At 35.3% G+C, this 21,821-nt stretch overlaps 1 protein-coding gene across 1 annotated transcript; it reads left to right on the top strand.

The window, feature by feature from the left end:
• The first annotated feature begins 12,549 nt into the window (after window positions 1-12,549).
• Window positions 12,550-21,028, top strand: LOC143458742 (uncharacterized). Its single transcript, XM_076955593.1, has 29 exons — window positions 12,550-12,586; window positions 12,669-12,733; window positions 13,665-13,736; window positions 13,905-13,976; window positions 14,145-14,216; window positions 14,386-14,457; window positions 14,626-14,697; window positions 14,866-14,937; window positions 15,141-15,245; window positions 15,366-15,484; window positions 15,558-15,659; window positions 15,720-15,764; window positions 15,851-15,895; window positions 16,311-16,412; window positions 16,556-16,781; window positions 16,870-17,067; window positions 17,230-17,402; window positions 17,565-17,671; window positions 17,758-17,921; window positions 17,983-18,225; window positions 18,358-18,498; window positions 18,722-18,871; window positions 18,962-19,000; window positions 19,205-19,264; window positions 19,505-19,567; window positions 19,728-19,790; window positions 19,892-19,963; window positions 20,119-20,177; window positions 20,515-21,028. The coding sequence occupies exons 1-29, from the start codon at window positions 12,550-12,552 to the stop codon at window positions 21,026-21,028; spliced, it is 3,324 nt and encodes a 1,107-aa protein (XP_076811708.1).
• The last annotated feature ends 793 nt before the right edge of the window (window positions 21,029-21,821 follow it).

Genomic DNA, 21,821 nt, shown 5'->3' with positions numbered 1-21,821 from the left:
TTAACTTAAATTTCGTGACATCACACGTAACCATTTGTCAAACGGCGTGTTTTCGAGGAACTTTAAATGGTCGCAATCCCAAAGATTATATTTCAATCATTTTGTAAATCTGTTGCACGAGAGAATTAAAACTTGGCATGTAATTGAGGCTGTTTCTTCCTTCCACTCCCCTACAAGATTAGGCCTTGATATTTTTGTAATGAGCAAGAAATCAGAAAAAATTAATTGTAAAATTTTCAAACAAACTAGAGGCTTCCAGCTACCAAACGAGAACAAATACATTTAACGATCACAAAATTTACTAAGTAAACCTTTTTGTTTTGCTCTAGTTTGTTTGGTTATGTAGTCAATGGTCGAGATACGAAAATAATTCTAATTGACTTTTCTGGAAAATTTAATTAAAAAATGCACTTCCGAGAATATAGAACATTGTAACGCAGCTTGTTGCCAACAAGTATTTTATTATTTACATGAAACTCCAAACCGAACTTAAAATGCATTACAATTGATAATTGGCAACGAAAAAGTCCTAACCCTGACCCGGAAAGTAAAACTGGTAACAAAATCTTTTTTTTAACAGTAAAGACGTGAAAGTTAAAACAATTCGTGAATATTGTCCAGGCAACCTCGGTACCAATTTTTGTTACGATAGACTTTGACATTAACGAATTATTGCAGTTTATGTTGACGATACTTTTGTTTTGATAAACCACAAGTTTCTCGTATAGCGGACCTTGAGATGCCAAACGAAAAGTGAATTTTTAAAAGTGAATATTTCGGTTGTCCTGTTGCTGCAATCTAATTGTCTGTGCATAAATATTAAAACCATATCGAAACTGGACCCTTTTCGAAATTAAAACGAAAATTATAAAGGATTAATTAAATTTTCGTGACGTCATAAGTAACCATTTGTCAAAAAGCAAGCATTCAGCAGATTTAAAATGGTCGCTCTCCCAACGACTATATTTCATTTATTTCGCAAACTTGTTTCACGAGAGCAATAAAAATTGGCAAACGACTGAGGCTGCTTTATCCTTCCAGTCACCTGCAAGATTAAGCCTTAGTCTTTTTGTATTGAGCAAAAAAATGCGAAAATTTAACTGCAAAAATTACGGAAAATTAAGGAACTTCCAGCTACCAAACGTGGGCTTATGTTTGCAGCATTCGCAAACTTAACAAACTAAACCTTTCTATTCTGCTCTGGTTTATTTCGTTATCTAGTCATTGAAAAAAATTTGAAAATATTTGTAATTGAATTTTTTGACAAATTTAATAAAATATTGTAATTCCGAGAATATACAACTTTGTAACGCAGCTTGTAGCGGACGGGTAATTTATTATTAATAAGAAAATCCGAAGCAAATTAAAAATAAATTGCAATTGACAATTGGCAACGAAAAAGCCCTAACCCAGACCCGGAAAGTTAAACTTGCCACGAAATCGTTATTTTTAATAGTAAAGACATGAAAGTTAACAAAAATCCTGATTGTTGACCAGGCAACATCTGTTCCAATTTTTATTACGATACACTGTGAAATAAACGAATTATTGCAGTTTATGTTGACGATGCTTTTATTTAGAGAAATCCACAAATTTCTAGTATGGCGGACCTTGAGATGCCAAACGAAAAGTGAATTTTTAAAAGTAAATATTTCGGTTTTTCTGTTGCTGCAATCTAATTTTCTGTGCATAAATATTATAACCATTTCGACTCTGGACCGTTTTCGGACAGAAATCGAAAATTATAAAGGATTAACTAAATTTTCGTGACGTCATAAGTAACCATTTGTCAAAAAGCAAGCATTAAGCAGATTTACAATGGTCGCAATCCCAACGAATATTATTCAATTATTTCGTAAACCTGTTCCACGAGAGCAATAAAAATTGGCAAGCGACTGAGGCTGCTTTATCCTTCCACTCACTTGCAAGATTAAGGCTTAGTCTTTTTGTATTAAGCTAAAAAACGCGGAAATTTAATTGCAAAATTTACGGAAAAATTAGAAGCTTCCAGTTACCAAACATGGGATTATGTTTACAACAAGCGCAAATTTTAGGAACTACACTTTTCTATTTTGCTCTAGTTTATTTCGTTATGTAGTCATTGGCCGAAATTTGAAAATATTTCTAATTGAATTTTCTGACAAAGTTAAAAAAAAATTTTCGCTTTTAACAATTTGCGCTTTTTAGCTTGATATTTTAATAAGCAATTAACTACCGCTGATTATTCTAACAAATATGAAACTCCGGCTTAAACCAATTTAGCAAATGGTTACACTCAGTAGCCATTTGTAAATAGCAAAAGGTTACCATGGGTAACCATTTGTTAACCCGAGTTAACAATTGGTAACTCGAAGAAGCCATTTGTTAACCCTATTGAGCAAATGGTTACTCGAAGTAGCCATTTGTTAACCATATTTATCAATTGGTAACTCGAAGTAACCATTTGTTAAATAGGGTTACCAATTGCTAAATAGTTAAGTTACCAATTGCTAAATAGGGTTAACAAATGGCTACTTCGAGTTACCAATTGCTAAATAGGGTTAACAAATGGCTACTGAGAGTAGCCATTTGTTAATTAGGGTTAACAAATGGCTACTTCGAGTTACCAATTGTTAACTAGGGTTAACATATGGTTACCCATGGTAAACTTTTGCTATTTACAAATGGCTAATGAGTGTAACCATTTGCTAAATAGGGTTAAAAAATAGTTATCATCTGTAAACCATCTGTCAAACGGCGGGTTTTCGAGGAACTTTAAATGGTGGCAATCCCAAAGATTATATTTCAATCATTTTGTAAATATGTTGCACGAGAGAATTAAAAATTGGCATGTAATTGGGGCTGCTTCTTCCTTCCACTCCCCTACAAGATTAAGCCTTGATATTTTTGTAATGAGCAAGAAATCAGAAAAAATTATTTGGAAAATTTTCAAACAAACTAGAGGCTTCCAGCTACCAAACGAGAACAAATACTTTTAACAATCACAAAATTTACCAAGCAAACCTTTTTGTTTTGCTCTAGTTTGTTTGGTTATGTAGTCAATGGTCGAGATACGAAAATAAATCTAATTGAATTTTCTGGAAAATTTAATTAAAAAATGCACTTCCGAGAATATAGAACATTGTAACGCAGCTTGTTGCCAACTAGTATTTTATTATTTACATGAAACTCCAAACCGAATTTAAAATGCATTACAATTGACAATTGGCAACGAAAAAGTCCTAACCCAGACCCGGAAAGTTAAACTGGTTAAACGGATTTAAAATGGTCGCAATCCCAACGATTATTTTGCAATTAGTTAGGAAACATCTTGCCTCAGAGAATTACAAAATGACAAGCGATTGAGGCTGCTTTATCTTTCCTGTCACGTTCAAGATTAAGGCTTAGTCTTTTTGTATGGAGCAAGAAATCGCGGAAATTTTACTGCAATGTTTTCAAACAATCTTGACATTTCTAGCTACCAAATGTGCGCTAATGCTCGCAACAATCTAACAATTTACCAACTAAACCTTTTCATTTTGATCTAGTTTATTTCGTTAAGGCCTTAGCCTACTGAACGAAATATAACAAAACCGTTTATTGTTTTCCCGGTAAATTTGAGTGGGAAAGAAGTTTGGTTTGTAACCAACCGGTGTATTCTTACTTAAGAGAAAATCATGGAGCAGCTGGAAGTAGCCATTTGTTAAATAGGCTTAACAAATCGCTACTTCGAGTTACCAATTGCTAGATAGGGTTAAGAAATGGCTACTCATGGTAACCTTTTGATATTTTACAAATGGCTACTGAGTGTAACCATTTGCTAAATAGGGTTAACAAATGGTTACTAAGAGTAGCCATTTGTTAAATAGGGTTAACAAATGGCAACTTCGAGTTACCAATTGCTAGATAGGGTTAACAAATGGCTACTTATGGTAACCTTTTGCTATTTTACAAATGGCTACTGAGTGTAACCATTTGCTAAATAGGGTTAACAAAAGGTTACTAAGAGTAGCCATTTGTTAAATTGGGTTAACAAATGGCTACTTCGAGTTACCAATTGCTAAAGAGGGTTAACAAATGGTTACCCATGGTAGCCTTTTGCTATTTACATTTGGTTACTGAGTGTAACCAGTTGCTGAATAGGTTTAAGCAGGAGTTTCATATTTTTTAGATTTATCAGAGGTAGTAAACTGTTTATTGAAATGTCAAGCTATTAAGTAAGAAATGTCAACTAACCATTTGTCAAATGGCGGGTTTTCGAGGAAATTAAAATGGTGGCAATCCCAACGATTATATTTTAATCATTTTGTAAATCTGTTGCACGAGAGAAGTAAAAATTGGCAGGTAATTGAGGCTGTTTCTTCCTTCCACTCCCCTACAAGATTAAGCCTTGATATTTTTGTAATGAGCAAGAAATCAGAAAAAATTAATTGGAAAATTTTCAAACAAACTAGAGGCTTCGAGCTACCAAACGAGAACAAACACTTTTAACAATCACAAAATTTACCAATTAAACCTTTTTGTTTTGCTCTAGTTTGTTTGGTTATGTAGTCAATGGTCGAGATACGAAAATAATTCTCGAACTAGCCATTTGTTAACCATATTTATCAATTGGTAACTCGAAGTAACCATTTGTTAAATAGGGTTACCAAATGGTTACTTCGAGTTAACAATTGCTAAATAGGGTTATCATATGGCTACTGAGAGTAGCCAATTGTTAGATAGGGTTAACAAATGGCTACTTATGGTAACCTTTTGCTATTTTACAAATGGTTACTGAGTGTAACCATTTGTTAAATAGGGTTAACAAATGGTTACTAAGAGTAGCCATTTGTTAAATAGGGTTAACAAATGGCTACTTCGAGTTACCAATTGCTAAATAGGGTTAACAAATGGTTACCCATGGTAACCTTTTGCTATTTACAAATGGTTACTGAGCGTAACCAGTTGCTGAATAGGTTTCAGCAGGAGTTTCATATTTTTTAGATTTATCAGAGGTAGTAAACTGTTTATTGAAATGTCAAGCTATTAAGTAAGAAATGTCAACTAACCATTTGTGAAATGGCGGGTTTTCGAGGAAATTAAAATGGTGGCAATCCCAACGATTATATTTTAATCATTTTGGCAATCTGTTGCACGAGAGAATTAAAAATTAGCATGTAATTGAGGCTGCTTCATCCTTCCACTCACCTACAAGATTAAGGCTTAATTTTTTTGTATTGAGCAAGAAATCGCGAAACAGTAATTGGAAAATTTTTAAACCAACTAGAGACTTCCAGCTACCAAACGATCACATATACTATTAACAATCACAAAATTTACCAAGTAAAGCTTTTTATTTTGCTCTAGTTTGTTTTGTTATGTAATCATTGGCCGAAATATGAAAATATTTCTAAATCACTTTTCTGGCAAAGTTAATTGAAAAATGCATTTCTGAGAATATAGAATATTGTAACACAGCTGGAAGCCGGCAGGTAAACTATCATTTATGAAAAAATCCGAAGCGAAATTAAAATACATTACAATTGACAATTGGCAACGAAAAAGTCCTAACCCTGACCCGGAAAGTTAAACTTGCCACGAAATGTTTAATTTTAAAAGTAAAGACGTGAAACCTAACAAAAATTGTGATTGTAGTGCCGGCAACGTCGGTACCAATTTTTGTTACGATAAACTGTGACATAAACGAATTATTGATGTTTATGTTGACGATGCTTTCATTTTGATAAAACCACAAGTTTCCCGTATAGCGGACCTTGAGATGTCAAACGAAAAGTTTATTTTTAAAAGTGAATATTTCGGTTTTTCTGTTGCTGCAATCGAATTGTATTTGCATAAATATTAAAACCATTTCGAAACTGGACCCTTTACGGCTGGAAAATGAAAACTATAAGGGATTAACTAAATTTTCGTGACGTCATAAGTAACCATTTGTCAAAAAGCAAGTATTCAGCAGATTTAAAATGGTCGTAGTCCCAACAATTACATTTTTTAACATAAAGACGTCATAGTTAATACAAAGCGTGATTTTTGTGCCAGCAACTTTGGGGACAAATTTTATGCACACAGAAAAATTCCCCACCACCCCTGATTTATGCGTCGTTGACATCGTTGCCAATTTATTGACAAGCGTTCACCTATTTGTCGTTTTTATTGTATTTATTTTTGTATTGTTCGCACTGCAATAAATACTTCACCAAAAGTCGAAAATGCTTTGGTTCCATGATGGGTAGTTTATCTTTTAAATTCATTGTTTGTCTCATTTAGATAAAACTTTTTTAGTTGAGTTTATGACGTCATAGACATACTTTGTCCCCGTAAATTTTCCCAATTTAAAATTTTATTGCAGTGAAATGCACATGGCAGTCTTTGTACATAGGTGTAAGTACACAGCGGCGGAAGCCGTAACATTTCTTCATGAAAATTCTGATATTGATGAGCTTGACGACACAGAAGATATGCAAGATGAAGTTCTTCAAGCTCATGAAAGTGACACTTCAAGTGACGAATATTTGTAGGATGGTCGCAACACCAACGATTATATTGCAAATTATTTCGCAATCTTTTGCACGAAAGCAATAAAAATTGGCAAGTGATCCAGGCTGCTTCATCGTTCCACTCACCTACAAAAATAAACCTCAGTCTTTTTGTAATAAGCCAGAAACCGCGAAAATTTAACTGCAAACTTTACGGACAAATTAGACATTGCCAGTTACAAAACGTGCGACTTATGCTTGCAACAATCTCAAAGTTTACGAATGTTGGCGATGCGTTTATTTCGCTAAAACCACAAGTTTATCATATGGCGGACCTTGAGATGCCAAATGAAAAGTGAATTTTTAAAAGTGAATATTTCGGTTCTTCTGTTGCTGCAATCGAATTGTCTTTGCATAAATATTAAAACCATTTCGAAACTGGGACCTTTTCGGACAGAAATCGAAAATTATAAAGGATTAACTAAATTTTCGTGACGTCATAAGTAACCATTTGTCAAAAAGCAAGTAATCCACGGATTTAAAATGGTCGCAATCCCAACGATTATATTGCAATTATTTCTTAAACCTGTTCCACGAGAGCATTAAAAATTGGCAAGCGACTGAGGCTGCTTTATCTTTCCACTCACTTGCAAGATTAAGGCTTAGTCTTTTTGTGTTAAGCTAAAAAACGCGGAATTTTAATTGCAAAATTTACGGAAAAATTAGAAACTTCCAGTTACCAAACGTGCGCTTATGTTTGCAACAGTCGCAAAGTTTACGAACTAAACTTTTCTATTTTGCTCTAGTTTATTTCGTTATGTAGTCATTGGCAGATATTTGAAAAAATTTCTAAGTGACTTTTCTGACAAACTTAATCGAAAATTGCTCTTCCGAGAATATACAACTTTCTAACGCAGCTTGTAGCCGACAGTTATATTATTATTTATAAGAAATTCCAAAGCAAATTTAAAATACATTGCAATTGACAATTGGCAACGAAAAAGTCTTAATCTTGACCGGGAAATTTGAACTTGCCACGAAATCGTTATTTTTAACAGTAAAGACATGAAAGTTAACAAAAATCGTGATTGTTGTCCCGGCAATGTATGTACCAATTTGTGTTACAATAGACTGTGAAATAAATGAATTATTGCAGTTTATGTTGGCGAGGCTTTTATTGCGAGAAAACCACAAGTTTCTCGTATGGCGGACTTTGAGATGCCAAGCGAAAAGTGAATTTTTAAAAGTGAATATTTCGGTTCTTCTGTTGCTGCAATCGAATTGTCTTTGCATAAATATTAAAACCATTTCGAAACTAGACCTTTTTTCGGACAGAAATCAAAACTTATAGAGGATTAACTAAATTTTCGTGACGTCATAAGTAACCATTTGTCAAAAAGAAAGTATTCAGCAGATTAAAAATGGTCGCAATCCCAACGATTATATTTCAATTATTTCGTAAACCTGTTCCACGAGAGGATTAAAAATTGGCAAGCGAATGAGGCTGCTTTATCCTTCCACTCACCTGCAAGATAAAGGCTTAGTCTATTTGTATTAAGCTAAAAAACGCGGAAATTTTGTTGCAAAATTTACGGAAAAATTAAAAACTTCCAGTTACCAAACGTGCGCTTATGTTTGCAACAGTAGCAAAGTTTACGAACTAAACCTTTTTATTTTGCTCTAGTTTATTTCGTTATGTAGTCATTGTCAGAAATTTGAAAAAATTTCTAATTGACTTTTCTGACAAAATTAATTGAAAATTGCTATTCCGAGAATATACAACTTTGTAACGCAGCTTGTAGCAGACAGGTAATTTATTATTTACAAGAAATTCCAAAGCAAATTTAAAATACATTGCAATTGACAATTGGCAACGAAAAAGTCTTAATCCTGACCCGGAAAGTTAAACTTACCACGAAATCGTTATTTTTAACAGTTAAGACGTGAAAGTTAACAAAAATCGTGATTGTTGTCCCGGCAACGTTTGTGCCAAGTTGTGTTACGATAGACTGTGAAATAAACGAATTATTGCAGTTTATGTTGGCTAGGCTTTTATTGCGAGAAAATCCACAAGTTTCTCGTATGGCGGACCTTGAGATGCCAAACGAAAAGTGAATTTTTAAAAGTGATCATTTCGGTTCTTCTGCTGCTGCTATCTAATTGTCTGTGCATAAATATTAAAACCATTTCGAAACTGGGACCTTTTCGGACAGAAATCGAAAATTATTAAGGATTAACTAAATTTTCGTGACGTCATAAGTAACCATTTGTCAAAAAGCAAGTATTCAGCAGATTAAAAATGGTCGCAATCCCAACGATTATATTTCAATTATTTCGTAAACCTGTTCCACGAGAGCATTAATAATTGGCAAGCGACTGAGGTTGCTTTATCCTTCCACTCACCTGCAAGATAAAGGCTTAGTCTATTTGTATTAAGCTAAAAAACGCGGAAATTTTGTTGCAAAATTTACGGAAAAATTAAAAACTTCCAGTTACCAAACGTGCGCTTATGTTTGCAACAGTAGCAAAGTTTACGAACTAAACCTTTTTATTTTGCTCTAGTTTATTTCGTTATGTAGTCATTGTCAGAAATTTGAAAAAATTTCTAATTGACTTTTCTGACAAAATTAATTGAAAATTGCTATTCCGAGATTATACAACTTTGTAACGCAGCTTGTAGCAGACAGGTAATTTATTATTTACAAGAAATTCCAAAGCAAATTAAAAATACATTGCAATTGACAATTGGCAACGAAAAAGTCTTAATCCTGACCCGGAAAGTTAAACTTACCACGAAATCGTTATTTTTAACAGTAAAGACGTGAAAGTTAACAAAAATCGTGATTGTTGTCCCGGCAACGTTTGTGCCAAGTTGTGTTACGATAGACTGTGAAATAAACGAATTATTGCAGTTTATGTTGGCTAGGCTTTTATTGCGAGAAAATCCACAAGTTTCTCGTATGGCGGACCTTGAGATGCCAAACGAAAAGTGAATTTTTAAAAGTGATCATTTCGGTTCTTCTGCTGCTGCTATCTAATTGTCTGTGCATAAATATTAAAACCATTTCGAAACTGGGACCTTTTCGGACAGAAATCGAAAATTATTAAGGATTAACTAAATTTTCGTGACGTCATAAGTAACCATTTGTCAAAAAGCAAGTATTCAGCAGATTAAAAATGGTCGCAATCCCAACGATTATATTTCAATTATTTCGTAAACCTGTTCCACGAGAGCATTAATAATTGGCAAGCGACTGAGGCTGCTTTATCCTTCCACTCACCTGCAAGATAAAGGCTTAGTCTATTTGTATTAAGCTATAAAACACGGAAATTTTGTTGCAAATTTTACGGAAAAATTAAAAACTTCCAGTTACCAAACGTGGGATTATGTTTACAACAGGCAGAAAGTTTACGAACTAAACCTTTTTATTTTGCTCTAGTTTATTTCGTTATGTAGTCATTGGCAGATATTTGAAAATATTTCTAATTGACTTTTCTGACAAAGTTAATTGAAAATTGCTATTCCGAGAATATAAAACTTTGTAACGAAGCTTGTAGCGGACAGGTATTTTATTATTTTTAAGAAAATGTGAAGCAAATTAAAAATACATTGCAATTGACAATTGGCAACGAAAAAGTCCTAATCCGGACCCGTAAAGTTAAACTTACCACGGAATCGTTATTTTTAAAAGTAAAGACATGAAAGTTAACAAAAATCGTGATTGTTGTCCCGGCAACGTTTGTGCCAAGTTGTGTTACGATAGACTGTGAAATAAACGAATTATTGCAGTTTATGTTGGCTAGGCTTTTATTTCGAGAACATCCACAAGTTTCTCGTATGGCGGACCTTGAGATGCCAAACGAAAAGTTTATTTTTAAAAGTGATTATTTCGGTTCTTCTGCTGCTGCTATCTAAATGTCTGTGCATAAATATTAAAACAATTTCGAAACTGGGACCTTTTCGGACAGAAAATGAAAACTATAAGGGATTAACTAAATTTTCGTGACGTCATAAGTAACCATTTGTCAAAAAGTAATTAATCCACGCATTTAAAATGGTCGCAATCCCAACGATTATATATCAATTACTTCGTAAACCTGTTCCACGAGAGCAATCAAAATTGGCAAGCGACTGAGGCTGCTTTATCCTTCCACTCACCTGAAAGATTAAGGCTTAGTCTTTTTGTGTTAAGCTAAAAAACGCGGAAATTTAATTGCAAAATTTACGGAAAAATTAGAAACTTTCAGTTACAAAACGTGCTGTTATGTTTGCAATATTAGCAAAGCTTACGAACTAAACCTTTTTATTTTGCTCTGGTTTCGATATGTAGACATTGGTAGAAATTTGAAAACATTTCTATTTGGCTTTTCTGGCAAAGTTAATTGAAAAATACACTTCCGAGTATATACAACTTTGTAACCTAGGTTGTTGCCGACAGGTATATTATTATTTGAAAGGAATTCCCAAGCAAATATAAAATACATTGCAATTGACAAATGGCAACGAAAAAGTCTTAAACTTGCCCTGAAAAGTTAAAGTAGCAACAAAATCCTTATTTCTAACAGTAAAGACGTGAAAGTTAACAGAACTTGGGACCGTTGTGCTGGCAAAGTTGGTACCAATTTTTGTTACGATAGACTGTGAAATAAACAAATTATTGCAGTTTATGATGACGATATTTTTATTTCGATAAACCACAAGTTTCTCGTATAGCGGACCTTGAGATGCCAAACGAAAAGTGAATTTTTAAAAGTGAATATATCGGTTCTTCTGTTGCTGCAATCTAATTGTCTTTGCATAAATATTAAAACCATTTTGAAACTGGAGCTTTATCGGAAAGAAAACGAATATTACAAAGAATTAACTTCATTTTCGTGACGTCAAATGTAACCATTTGTCAAAAGGGAATGTACTTTATGTGGGCGATGCTTCCGTTTCAATAAATTTACCAATAAAGTTGATACTGTCTTAGTTATTTTATCGATAAATGCAGCCATTACGATGCTCCCTCAACCGGATGCCAGAATGCTTTGAGGCTGATGCCATTAAATTGGAATCAGTGGATATATACTTACTACGTCCTTCCTTAATCTTACCTCTTTCTCTTCTACTCGATTCATTTCCGCACCACTCTCTTCTCCTAGAAATGAATAGCAAATTCTTTAAAACACGTACCTTGCGTCGTTGACATCGTTACCAATTTAATGACACGTGTTCACCTTTTTGTCGGTTTTATTTTATTTATTTTTGTATTGTTCGCACTGCAATAAACACTTCTCCAAAATTCGAAAATGATTAGGTTCCGTGATGGGCACTTTATTTTTTAAATTCATTGTTTCCCTCATTTAGATAAAACCGTTATGTTGAGTTTATGACGTCATAGACACAGTTTGTCCGTATACATTTGCCACTTTCAAAATTTCTATATATAGGAGTGAAAACGCACATGGCAGTCTTTTCACAACGTGTGGGTTGTAACAGCAGTAAGAGTAAGAGCAGGCAGAAGGTTACAGCTGTAAGAGTAAGAGCTTTATAACGTTTCCATAAAATAATAAGGATAATTAAAAATAAAAACATTGAGTATGCCTAATACCTTTTTGGCTGTTTCATACGTTATTAGCAGGGCGAGGTTACAAACTGTAGAGTAGGCAAAGCATTAGGCAATCTAGTAAGTAACCAAGTAGGTGAGCCAGTAGGTAACCCAGCACAGAATAGACCATCTGGAAAGCGAAGGTAATGTGCGGAAACAAGGTCGCAAAAATAATATAGTTAGAGTTTGCAGTTTCTGCAGCACGCCAACCCGCGGATTGCGTGGTAATGGTGAATGGAAGTTTACAGAACGCAAAAAATGCACGACGTAAATTGATCAACATGGGTCCTGCTGTAAACTCAAAAGACTATGTTGTGTTATGACTATGTTAAGACTATTTTTATGCTATTTTCAAGTTAGCCATAGTCGTTGATCAGATAGAGCACAAAGACATGTAGAGTATAATGCTTCCTAATTCGCTAAAAAGAGGCCAAAGTAAACATGTCAGTTAATTTCTGCAGGTATTATCAGTAAACAAATCAAAGAAAATAAATATGAGCGAAATGACCGACTTCGGGATGTCTGACTTTGTGAGATCAGGTAATGTACACTAGCTTGTGTAACCTTTTGCGTACTTATGTAACCAGGTACGTGTTTTAAAGAATTTCCTATTCGTTTCTAGGAGAAGAGAGTGGTGCGGAAATGAATCGGAGAGAAGAGAAAGAGGTAGGATTAAGGAAGAACGTAGTAAGTATATATCCACTGATTCCAAGTAAATGGCATCAGCCGCAAAGCATTCTGGCATCCGGTTGAGGGAGCATCGTATTGGTTGCATTAATAGATAAAATAACTAAGACAATATCAACTTTACTGGCAAATTTATTGAAACGGAAGCATCGCCCACATAAAGTACATTCCCTTTTGACAAATGGTTACATTTGACGTCACGAAAATGAAGCTAATTCTTTGTAATTTTCGTTTTCTTTCTAAAAAGCGTCCAGTTTCAAAATAGTTTTAATATTTATGTTAAGACTCAATTGCAATAACGGAAGGACCGGAGTATTCACTTTTAATGTTCGTTTAATCGTTGAGTTTGCGACCATTTGAACTCGGTCCATAAGTTGGTTTTTGACAAATGGTTACCTATGACAATTAGACTGCAGTAACGGAAGGACCGGAGTATTCACTTTTAATGTTCGTTTAATCGTTGAGTTTGCGACCATTTGAACTGGGTACATAAGTTGGTTTTTGAAAAATGGTTACCTATGACAATTAGACTGCAGTAACGGAAGGAATGGAGTATTCACTTTTAATGTTCGTTTAATCGTTGAGTTTGCGACCATTTGAACTCGGTCCATAAGTTGGTTTTTGACAAATGGTTACCTATGCCAATTAGATTGCAGTAACGGAAGGACCGGAGTATTCACTTTTAATGTTCGTTTAATCGTTGAGTTTGCGACCATTTGAACTCGGTACATAAGTTAGATTTTGACAAATGTTTTGCATTTTGATATTCTTCGTGTTATTACGACTAATTGATATGTGTCGACCTGTGCTGTTTCAGTCCATAGATTTAGACTTGTTAGCTGCTGTTGGTTGCATGTATCGATAAAATAACAAACAAATGTCAACTTTACTGACAAAAATAACACTCACCGGTTAAATCTTATCTCTGCAGGAAGAAGAGAGAGGCGATAAAGAGTTGGTGCGGGAATCGGGATCAGTTGAAACGGGTTTAAGCATGAGCGAAGTAAGCTGACTTGCGACACAATTTTGCATTTTGATTTTCTTCTTGTTGTTACGGTCCATAGATTTAGACTTGTTAGCTGCTGTTGGTTGCATTTATCGATAAAATAACAAACAAATGTCAACTTTACTGACAAAAATAACACTCACCGGTTAAATCTTATTTCTGCAGGAAGAAGAGAGAGGCGATAAAGAGTTGGTGCGGGAATCGGGATCAGTTGAAACGGGTTTAAGCATGAGCGAAGTAAGCTGACTTGCGACACAATTTTGCATTTTGATTTTCTTCTTGTTGTTACGGTCCATAGATTTAGACTTGTTAGCTGCTGTTGGTTGCATTTATCGATAAAATAACAAACAAATGTCAACTTTATTGGCAAAAATAACACTCACCGGTTAAATCTTATCTCTGCAGGAAGAAGAGGGAGGCGATAAAGAGTTGGTGCGGGAATCGGGATCAGTTGAAACGGGTTTAAGCATGAGCGAAGTAAGCTGAATTGCCGCATAATTTTGCATTTTGATTTTCTTCTTGTTGTTACGATCCAAAGATTTAGACTTGCTAGCTTGTGTTGGTTGCATTTATGGATAAAATAACACTAACAATTTCAAATTTACTGGCAAAAATAACACTCACCGGTTAAATCTTATCTCTGCAGGAAGAAGAGGGAGGCGATAAAGAGTTGGTGCGGGAATCGGGATCAGTTGAGACGTGTTTAAGCATGAGCGAAGTAAGCTGAATTGCGACACAATTTTGCATTTGGATATTCTTCAAGTTGTTACGATCCATAGATTTAGACTTGTTAGCTGCTGTTGGTTGCATTTATCGATAAAATAACAAACAAATTTCAACTTTACTGGCAAAAATAAAACTCACCGGTTAAATCTTATCTCTGCAGGAAGAAGAGGGAGGCGATAAAGAGTTGGTGCGGGAATCGGGATCAGTTGAGACGTGTTTAAGCATGAGCGAAGTAAGCTGAATTGCGACACAATTTTGCATTTGGATATTCTTCAAGTTGTTACGATCCATAGATTTAGACTTGTTAGCTGCTGTTGGTTGCATTTATCGATAAAATAACAAACAAATTTCAACTTTACTGGCAAAAATAAAACTCACCGGTTAAATCTTATCTCTGCAGGAAGAAGAGAGAGGCGATAAAGAGTTGGTGCGGGAATCGGGATCAGTTGAAACGGGTTTAAGCATGAGCGAAGTAAGCTGAATTGCCGCATAATTTTGCATTTTGATATTCGTCATGTTGTTACCACTAATTCATATGATTCGACCAGTGAAATTTCAGTCCATAGATTTACACTTGTTAGCTTGTGTCGGTTGTGCTTTAATACACTTATCTCAGCGGGTTAAACAGCATCCGCTAAACTCAATCAAATAAAACGGTAGAACATTTTTCTGCAGGATGAAAAATATAGTGATGACAGCGTTTCCGATAGGGACTACCAGCCAGAAGATTCCGAGAGTGGCGATTCGGAATCTTCTGATTCACAATTAAGGAAGATTGTAGTAAGCATATCTTTTTTTATTCGAATTAAGTTGCATCAGACCGAGGAGATTTGAATTAGTCTGCGGTAGAAAACTATTTAATCTTACTGCTTCTTAAGTTCAATTTAATTTTCAAATTAGAAAATAAAGCGAAGGAAGATGTTGCGTGTGAGTGATGGAGTGAGCCCCCCAGGAGTGGGGTTCATTGAAAACCGGAAGAAAGTTATGTATCAGCAAGCTTTGGAGGCACAGAAAATAACGTAAGATAAATTACTTTGGCAACATCATTTTTACGTTCCTATCTTCTAAATGAAGACCAATTTTTTTTTGAAGCGAACACGATCCGTACGACTTCGTCTGTGAAAGCGGGGTGGAAATCCCGCCAGTACCTGGCATAAGCGAAGCCGAAAGGCTTGCAATTCAAACAGGAGCCAGGTATGCTAAGCTGTATTTATCAAATTGTAACAGGAAATTCTAGCGCTTGTACTTTTTCAGAGCGTTTGTAAAGAACTGCGCAAACGAGGCGATTAACCCTGCTGGGTAAGTAAAGCTTTTTTAAACACTATAATTAACGCGTCCACTCTCAAAGCGTATCATTTAAAATTTGTTTCACAAAATACTTGCAGATCGTTAAAGAAAGTTGTGCTTGGAGGCCAAGGTGTCTTGAGAGAGTAAGTAGTTGCTTTGTTTTCTTGTGTAATACTTAAATAGTTTCTGAAGGTCTAGCAATAGATATGAACATAGGGACTGGCATCTGTATGAAAAGTATTTTCGGAACGTTTCTACCCGCATGTAGCATTGTTTGTTTCGTACGAGCTTTACGTTCATTTCCTTTATTCGGAAAATTTTGGAAAGGTCTGATATGGCATGGAAAAAAGTGAACAAATTAGTTTCATCGAACTAACGAAAAAATATAGTCTAGTAGCTTATGTACTTGCCCTTTCTATTGCACAGTTAAAATATAGTTGGAGAATTTTCGATTCATACCTTGGTAGCCAATGTTTCGCCAAAATTGACAGAAAGTCCCAAAGTGACCACTCAAATAATTTCCGAAAACAGTCAAAAATAGTATTAAAATGTTTCCAGATCAAAGGATAGTGATAAGGAACGGGAAAAACCAAGTGAAAGTGGTGAACCAAGTGAAAGTGGACCTAAAAGGAGACGGCCCCGACAAAAGAAAAAGTGTCCGTAAGTTCATCTATAATTTTGGCCAGCTTTTAAGTATGAATGGAAGTGTGTAAAAAGTGTAAAGCTGAGCTTTTAGGTATAAAAATACACAAAAGCCAAACATATCCAAACCAACGAAATAATGGTGGTAATAATTTTTGTAGAGTGTGTGGACTGATGAACTCGAACATTACGAGGCATATGCGAGATATCCACCTCCAAACATATGTAGGGGAGGGAGAATTTCAATGCCAAATTGTGAATTGCCGGAGTCGTTTTTCTTCTCGTCTTGGCCTTGTGAGACACCTTCGTGGCAATCGTCACGCTGGTGAACCCGAGGCCAAGGCGATGGCTCGATCCTTTGATCGCCGACGAAAAACTCTCCCAATCGTAAGTTTAGCTAAATACATATAGTACAAACTGACTGTGCAGTTGAAACAACTTATGCATTGATTTACGTAATTGCTATTTTGTACAGCAAGAGAGCCCCTCCTCATTCAATTGGGAGGATATCATGAAACAATTCTTCGAATTTTTAATGGGGCATGATGGAGGGGCTCACGATGAAAGTGTGGCGAGGGACAGAGTACACTTGTTACGAAACATAATTAAAGATTGTGAATTCGAAAATTTACAATCGTTTAATATTGAAGATTATAAAAAAAAACACGTGCAGGTTAGAACCTTATGTCAATTTCGATTAGTTACATACAATATTCTTTGGTTATACAATAGATAGAATCTACTATGTAATATACTCTTAGAATGTATATATACAAAGTCTTAGCAAATTTATTTGTATTCAAAAATAGAAGTAGACCATCTTGCTGTATTTTAGAAATTACAAAAAGAAAAGAAGAAACCGGCGACCTTCATATCTCATTCAAACGCAGTAACCAATTTTTTAAATTTCGCTATTCTGAAGAAATTAACATTGTCTTTCAATGTGGGGGAGGCCCTCCTTAACCTGAAAAATAGAAGGGCCTCCTACAGAAAATCACTAAAGAAAAGGTGATTACAAGCGCCGCCTACATGTAACATTTCAACTCTCGGATACTTTACTTGTGTTGGTATCTGAAAAATAGTTTTGTTATTGCAAGTAAAACTACTTCCACATTAATAAATATACGTTTGTTAAACACTCTTGATTACTTAAAATTTTGCTTTTTTTAGGAGACAGGTCATTCGAGAACGAGACCGCAGGAATGCGCTGGACCCGGAGGAAGTGGCTAGAGTGATGAAAAATCCAATTTTTCATAAAACGTCACTAGCCACAAAACGTAAATCACAGTTACAGTAGTTTGATATTTTTAGATTAGTAAATTTTCGTTGAAAAGGTAACTCATTTTACTCAACAATTATGCAGTCTGGGAAAAAGATCCCGGGGCGGAGATCAGGAGAGCTCATGGGGAAATCCTCATGGCTTTCCTGATTATTCAAAACTCCCAGCGCACGAGTGCGGTCCGGAACATGCTTGTTGATGAGCTGAACCATGGATTTAAAACAAAGAAACAACGATGGATTGTTCGAGTAAGTTACCACATTATTCTTTCATGTAGAAAAGTATTAAAAAAGAATTTTCTTAATGCAGGTGCGAGATCACAAAACATCCGCTACGTATGGCGACGCAACAATCGTGATGCCAGGATGGCTGAAGGACGGACTGGACAACCTTGTCCAGTTCAACGGCGGAGCTTGTGATATAGTTTTTCCTCATCAAGGAAAAGCTCTTACAAGTTCCGCCGCAGCTAAAGTCCTTCAGCGGGTCTGGAAGTTGGCCGGAGGTCGCGGAAAATTTACCGCGACCTCAAATAGAAAGCATTCGGCGACACAAGTAATTGATCTTTACTGGAATTAGACCTAGCAAGATAAATGACAAAATTTCGCTAACAATTAATATATTCTGCTGCAGCATTTTCCTAACAGTCAACCAGTGACGTATTCAATATTCAAAACTTGATATTAGGTGAGATCTAAAAGACCAGATAGGCGCCTGCTGGTGGCCAAACACATGGCACACAGCTCGGCCACCCAGGAAACATATTATGCCAATGAACTTCAGAACGCTGAGGCTGAACAAGCCTACGAAGTCATTGATGAAATAAGGGTAAGTCGCTCAAATCAACTAAACTAAACTTAAAATTGGTTTAAAGAATTCTTTTGGATTCCTCGCAATAATTATAATGATTTTAACCCTTTTGTGTGTATGACTCGTGAACACATTGTACTTTTGGCAACGAAACAGTTACTTGTCGAAGACAAGCTCGTTGTGAACACACGCCGAGGAAATGGTGGTCAGTAAAAAAATGAATTATGTTTTTTAATGGCAGTCGTGCAGTTCAGTTGGAAAAGAAGGAAGGAAGGAAGGTGGCAGCGAGGGAAGTAAGGAAGGTGGCAGTGGATTGGAAGGTGGATGTGGTGGAGTGGATGTGGTGCCAGTGGTGGAAGGTGGATTGGATCCTCAAATTATTCTGCACCAGGTATATATTGTATTGCACCAGGTAGCCTAAATTACCTGAAAAATCTGTTAAAAAACAATCGGGGACTATTTTGAAATTTTTGTTTTGTAGATCGACATCTCTAATGTTGCAGGTGTTGCAATGCTGCCGGTAAGTTAAAATTTAGTTACGACTGGACATTGAAACTATGGTTTTATTGATATAATTTTATGTTACTACAGTACACATGCTTTACGTGTCCAATGCATGCATCAATCAGGCATGGGTTAATAAAATATATATGTACTAGTCACACATATTTAGATGAAAAGTAGAAATTAGCTTGATATACCAAAAGTTCTTTTAATAATATAGGAGAGCCCCGGCGCATCTGCAACACCGACGAGAAAAAGAAAAAGGGATTGTAGTGTCGTGGTAAGTACCAGTTTAAGCATTTTAGTATATATCGGCAGATTAGAATATGGCGAAATATGTCCTGATGTTTGACTCATAGCGTTTTTTTCACTCCAGATACTTTACGTGACAAATTCATATATGAATGAAACATGTGGTTATCAAATATATGCATACCGTAATAATAACCACAACCATTTTAGTAGAGGAAAAATACTGTACTATTTGCTTGATATACCAAAAGTTTTTTTAATAATATAGGAGAGCCCCAGCAAATCATCAACGCCTAGGAAAAGAAAATCGTTCAGTAATTACAGTTTCTCGGTAAGTACTATTCTAAAAATTTTAGTATACTGCAATGTATAGCATATATGTATATATATACATATTTAATATTATGTAAAATTAACAGTATTTTGGAATTTTTGTTTTACAGTATTTACTGTTTTAAAATATTTTGGAATTATATTTTTTAATAATATAGGAGAGCCCCAGCAAATCATCAACCCCTAGGAAAAGGAAATCGTTCAGTAATTACAGTTTCTCGGTGAGTACTATTCTAAAAGTTTTAGTATATTGCAATGTATAGCATATATATATATACATATTTAACATTATGTAACATTAACAGTATTTTGATAAATTTAGCCAATAAAACCACATCGATTTTCTCACACCAATAAAACCACATCGAAGAGAGAAAAAAAAGTTTCAATTGTGGTAGGTCTTAGTTAACTTTTTTTTACATTTGTATCGCCAACATAAAACGTGTGCATAGTTTCACAAACATGTGCCTAGTATAGCTGTGTATGCGGTAGTTTATTTTCAATAACTTCATTATTTATGAAATTGAAAAACTTACATTTTTTTAACAGAAATCTCGGCGACAATTTACGACCGACGAATCGCTGGAAATAAATACCTTTTTCGAAAGGTATATAGAAAAAGGGGAAACTATACCAATACAAAAAGCAAAAACTGCACTTGCAGATGGGGACCTGCCCAAATGCAAGCAGTCGTCCAAGACGCCGAAGCAGGTGCAGGACAAAGTCCGGCAACTTATTCGGCGTTCGTTGGACGACATTTAACCCAAAATGAGATATGTGTTATTTTGTTATCGTGTTTTTATTTCGCAAATTTTTGAAAATAAACGCAAGCATAAGTCGGCATTTGCTCAGCAAAGTAAGCTCGTGTGTAACTCTTGTAAGAATTCAATAAGAAAGCAACATGGTTAACGCGGGGAATTTTCATGAGTATAATGTTTGTTCTAGGAGAACAAGTTCCAGGAAAACGCAATCAGTTGTGGAAAAAGAAAAAGAAAATGACTTAATTGAGGCAATTTTGTCTCATCGCGAAGACGGGCTAGAAGTTGCAGAAATTGAAAACAAAGGCAGGGGAGTTATTGCCACCAAACAGTTCGTCCATGGGGAGTTTATTGTTGAATATGTAGGGGATTTGATAACGTGGAAAGAGGCAAAAAAAAGGGAAGTCAAATATGCATCTGATACTAATGTTGGTTGCTATATGTATTACTTCAATTCAAAAGCAAAGAGGTTTTGCATCGATGCAACAAACGAGTCAAGTAGCTTTGGGCGGTTGTTTAACCACAGTCGGAGAAAACCAAATTGTCGCACACGTGTGGTCTGGATTGGTGGTAAATCAGGCGAACAGCCTCATCTGGCAATTATTGCTAAGAGAGACATTAAGAAAGAAGAAGAGATGTTATTTGATTACGGAGATCGAGAAAGAGATGCAATTAAAGAAAACCCATGGCTAAAAGACTGACTAAACATTGGTGTATAAATTTCGTGTAGTTTAATTTAAACATAGACATACTTTTTCCGCGTAAATTTGCCCAATTTAAAATTTTTTGCAGTGAAATACACATGGTAGTCCTTGCACATAGGTGTAAGTACACAGCGGCGGAAGCCATAACATTTCTTCATTAAAATTCTGACATTGATGAGTCTGATGACACAGAAGATATGCCAGATGAAGTTCTTCAAGCTCGTGAAAGTGACACTTCAATGGACTTAAAATGGTCGTAATCCCAACAATTATATTTTTTAACATAAAGACGTCATAATTAACACAAAGTGTGATTTTTGTGCCAGCAACTTCGGGGACAAATTTTATGCACACAGAAAATTCATCACCACCCCTGATTTTGGCGTCGTTGACATCGTTGCCAATTTAATGACACGTGTTCACCTTTTTGTCGGTTTTATTTTATTTATTTTTGTATTGTTCGCACCGCAATAAACACTTCTCCAGAATTCGAAAATGATTAGGTTCCGTGATGGGCACTTTATCTTTTAAATTCATTGTTTCCCTCATTTAGATAAAACCGTTATGTTGAGTTTATGACGTCATAGACACACTTTATCCGTATACATTTGCAAATTTCAAAATTTCTATATATAGGAGTGAAAACGCACATGGCAGTCTTTTCACAACGTGTGGGTTGTAACAGCAGTAAGAGTAAGAGCAGGCAGAAGGTTACAGCTGTAAGAGTAAGAGCTTTATAACGTTTCCATAAAATAATAAGGATAATTAAAAATAAAAACATTGAGTATGC

Source organism: Clavelina lepadiformis, chromosome 5, assembly GCF_947623445.1.
Source record: "Clavelina lepadiformis chromosome 5, kaClaLepa1.1, whole genome shotgun sequence".
Lineage (NCBI taxonomy): Eukaryota > Metazoa > Chordata > Ascidiacea > Aplousobranchia > Clavelinidae > Clavelina > Clavelina lepadiformis.
The sequence above is the reverse complement of the archived record's forward strand: the minus strand, read 5'-3'. Positions and strand labels throughout refer to the sequence as shown.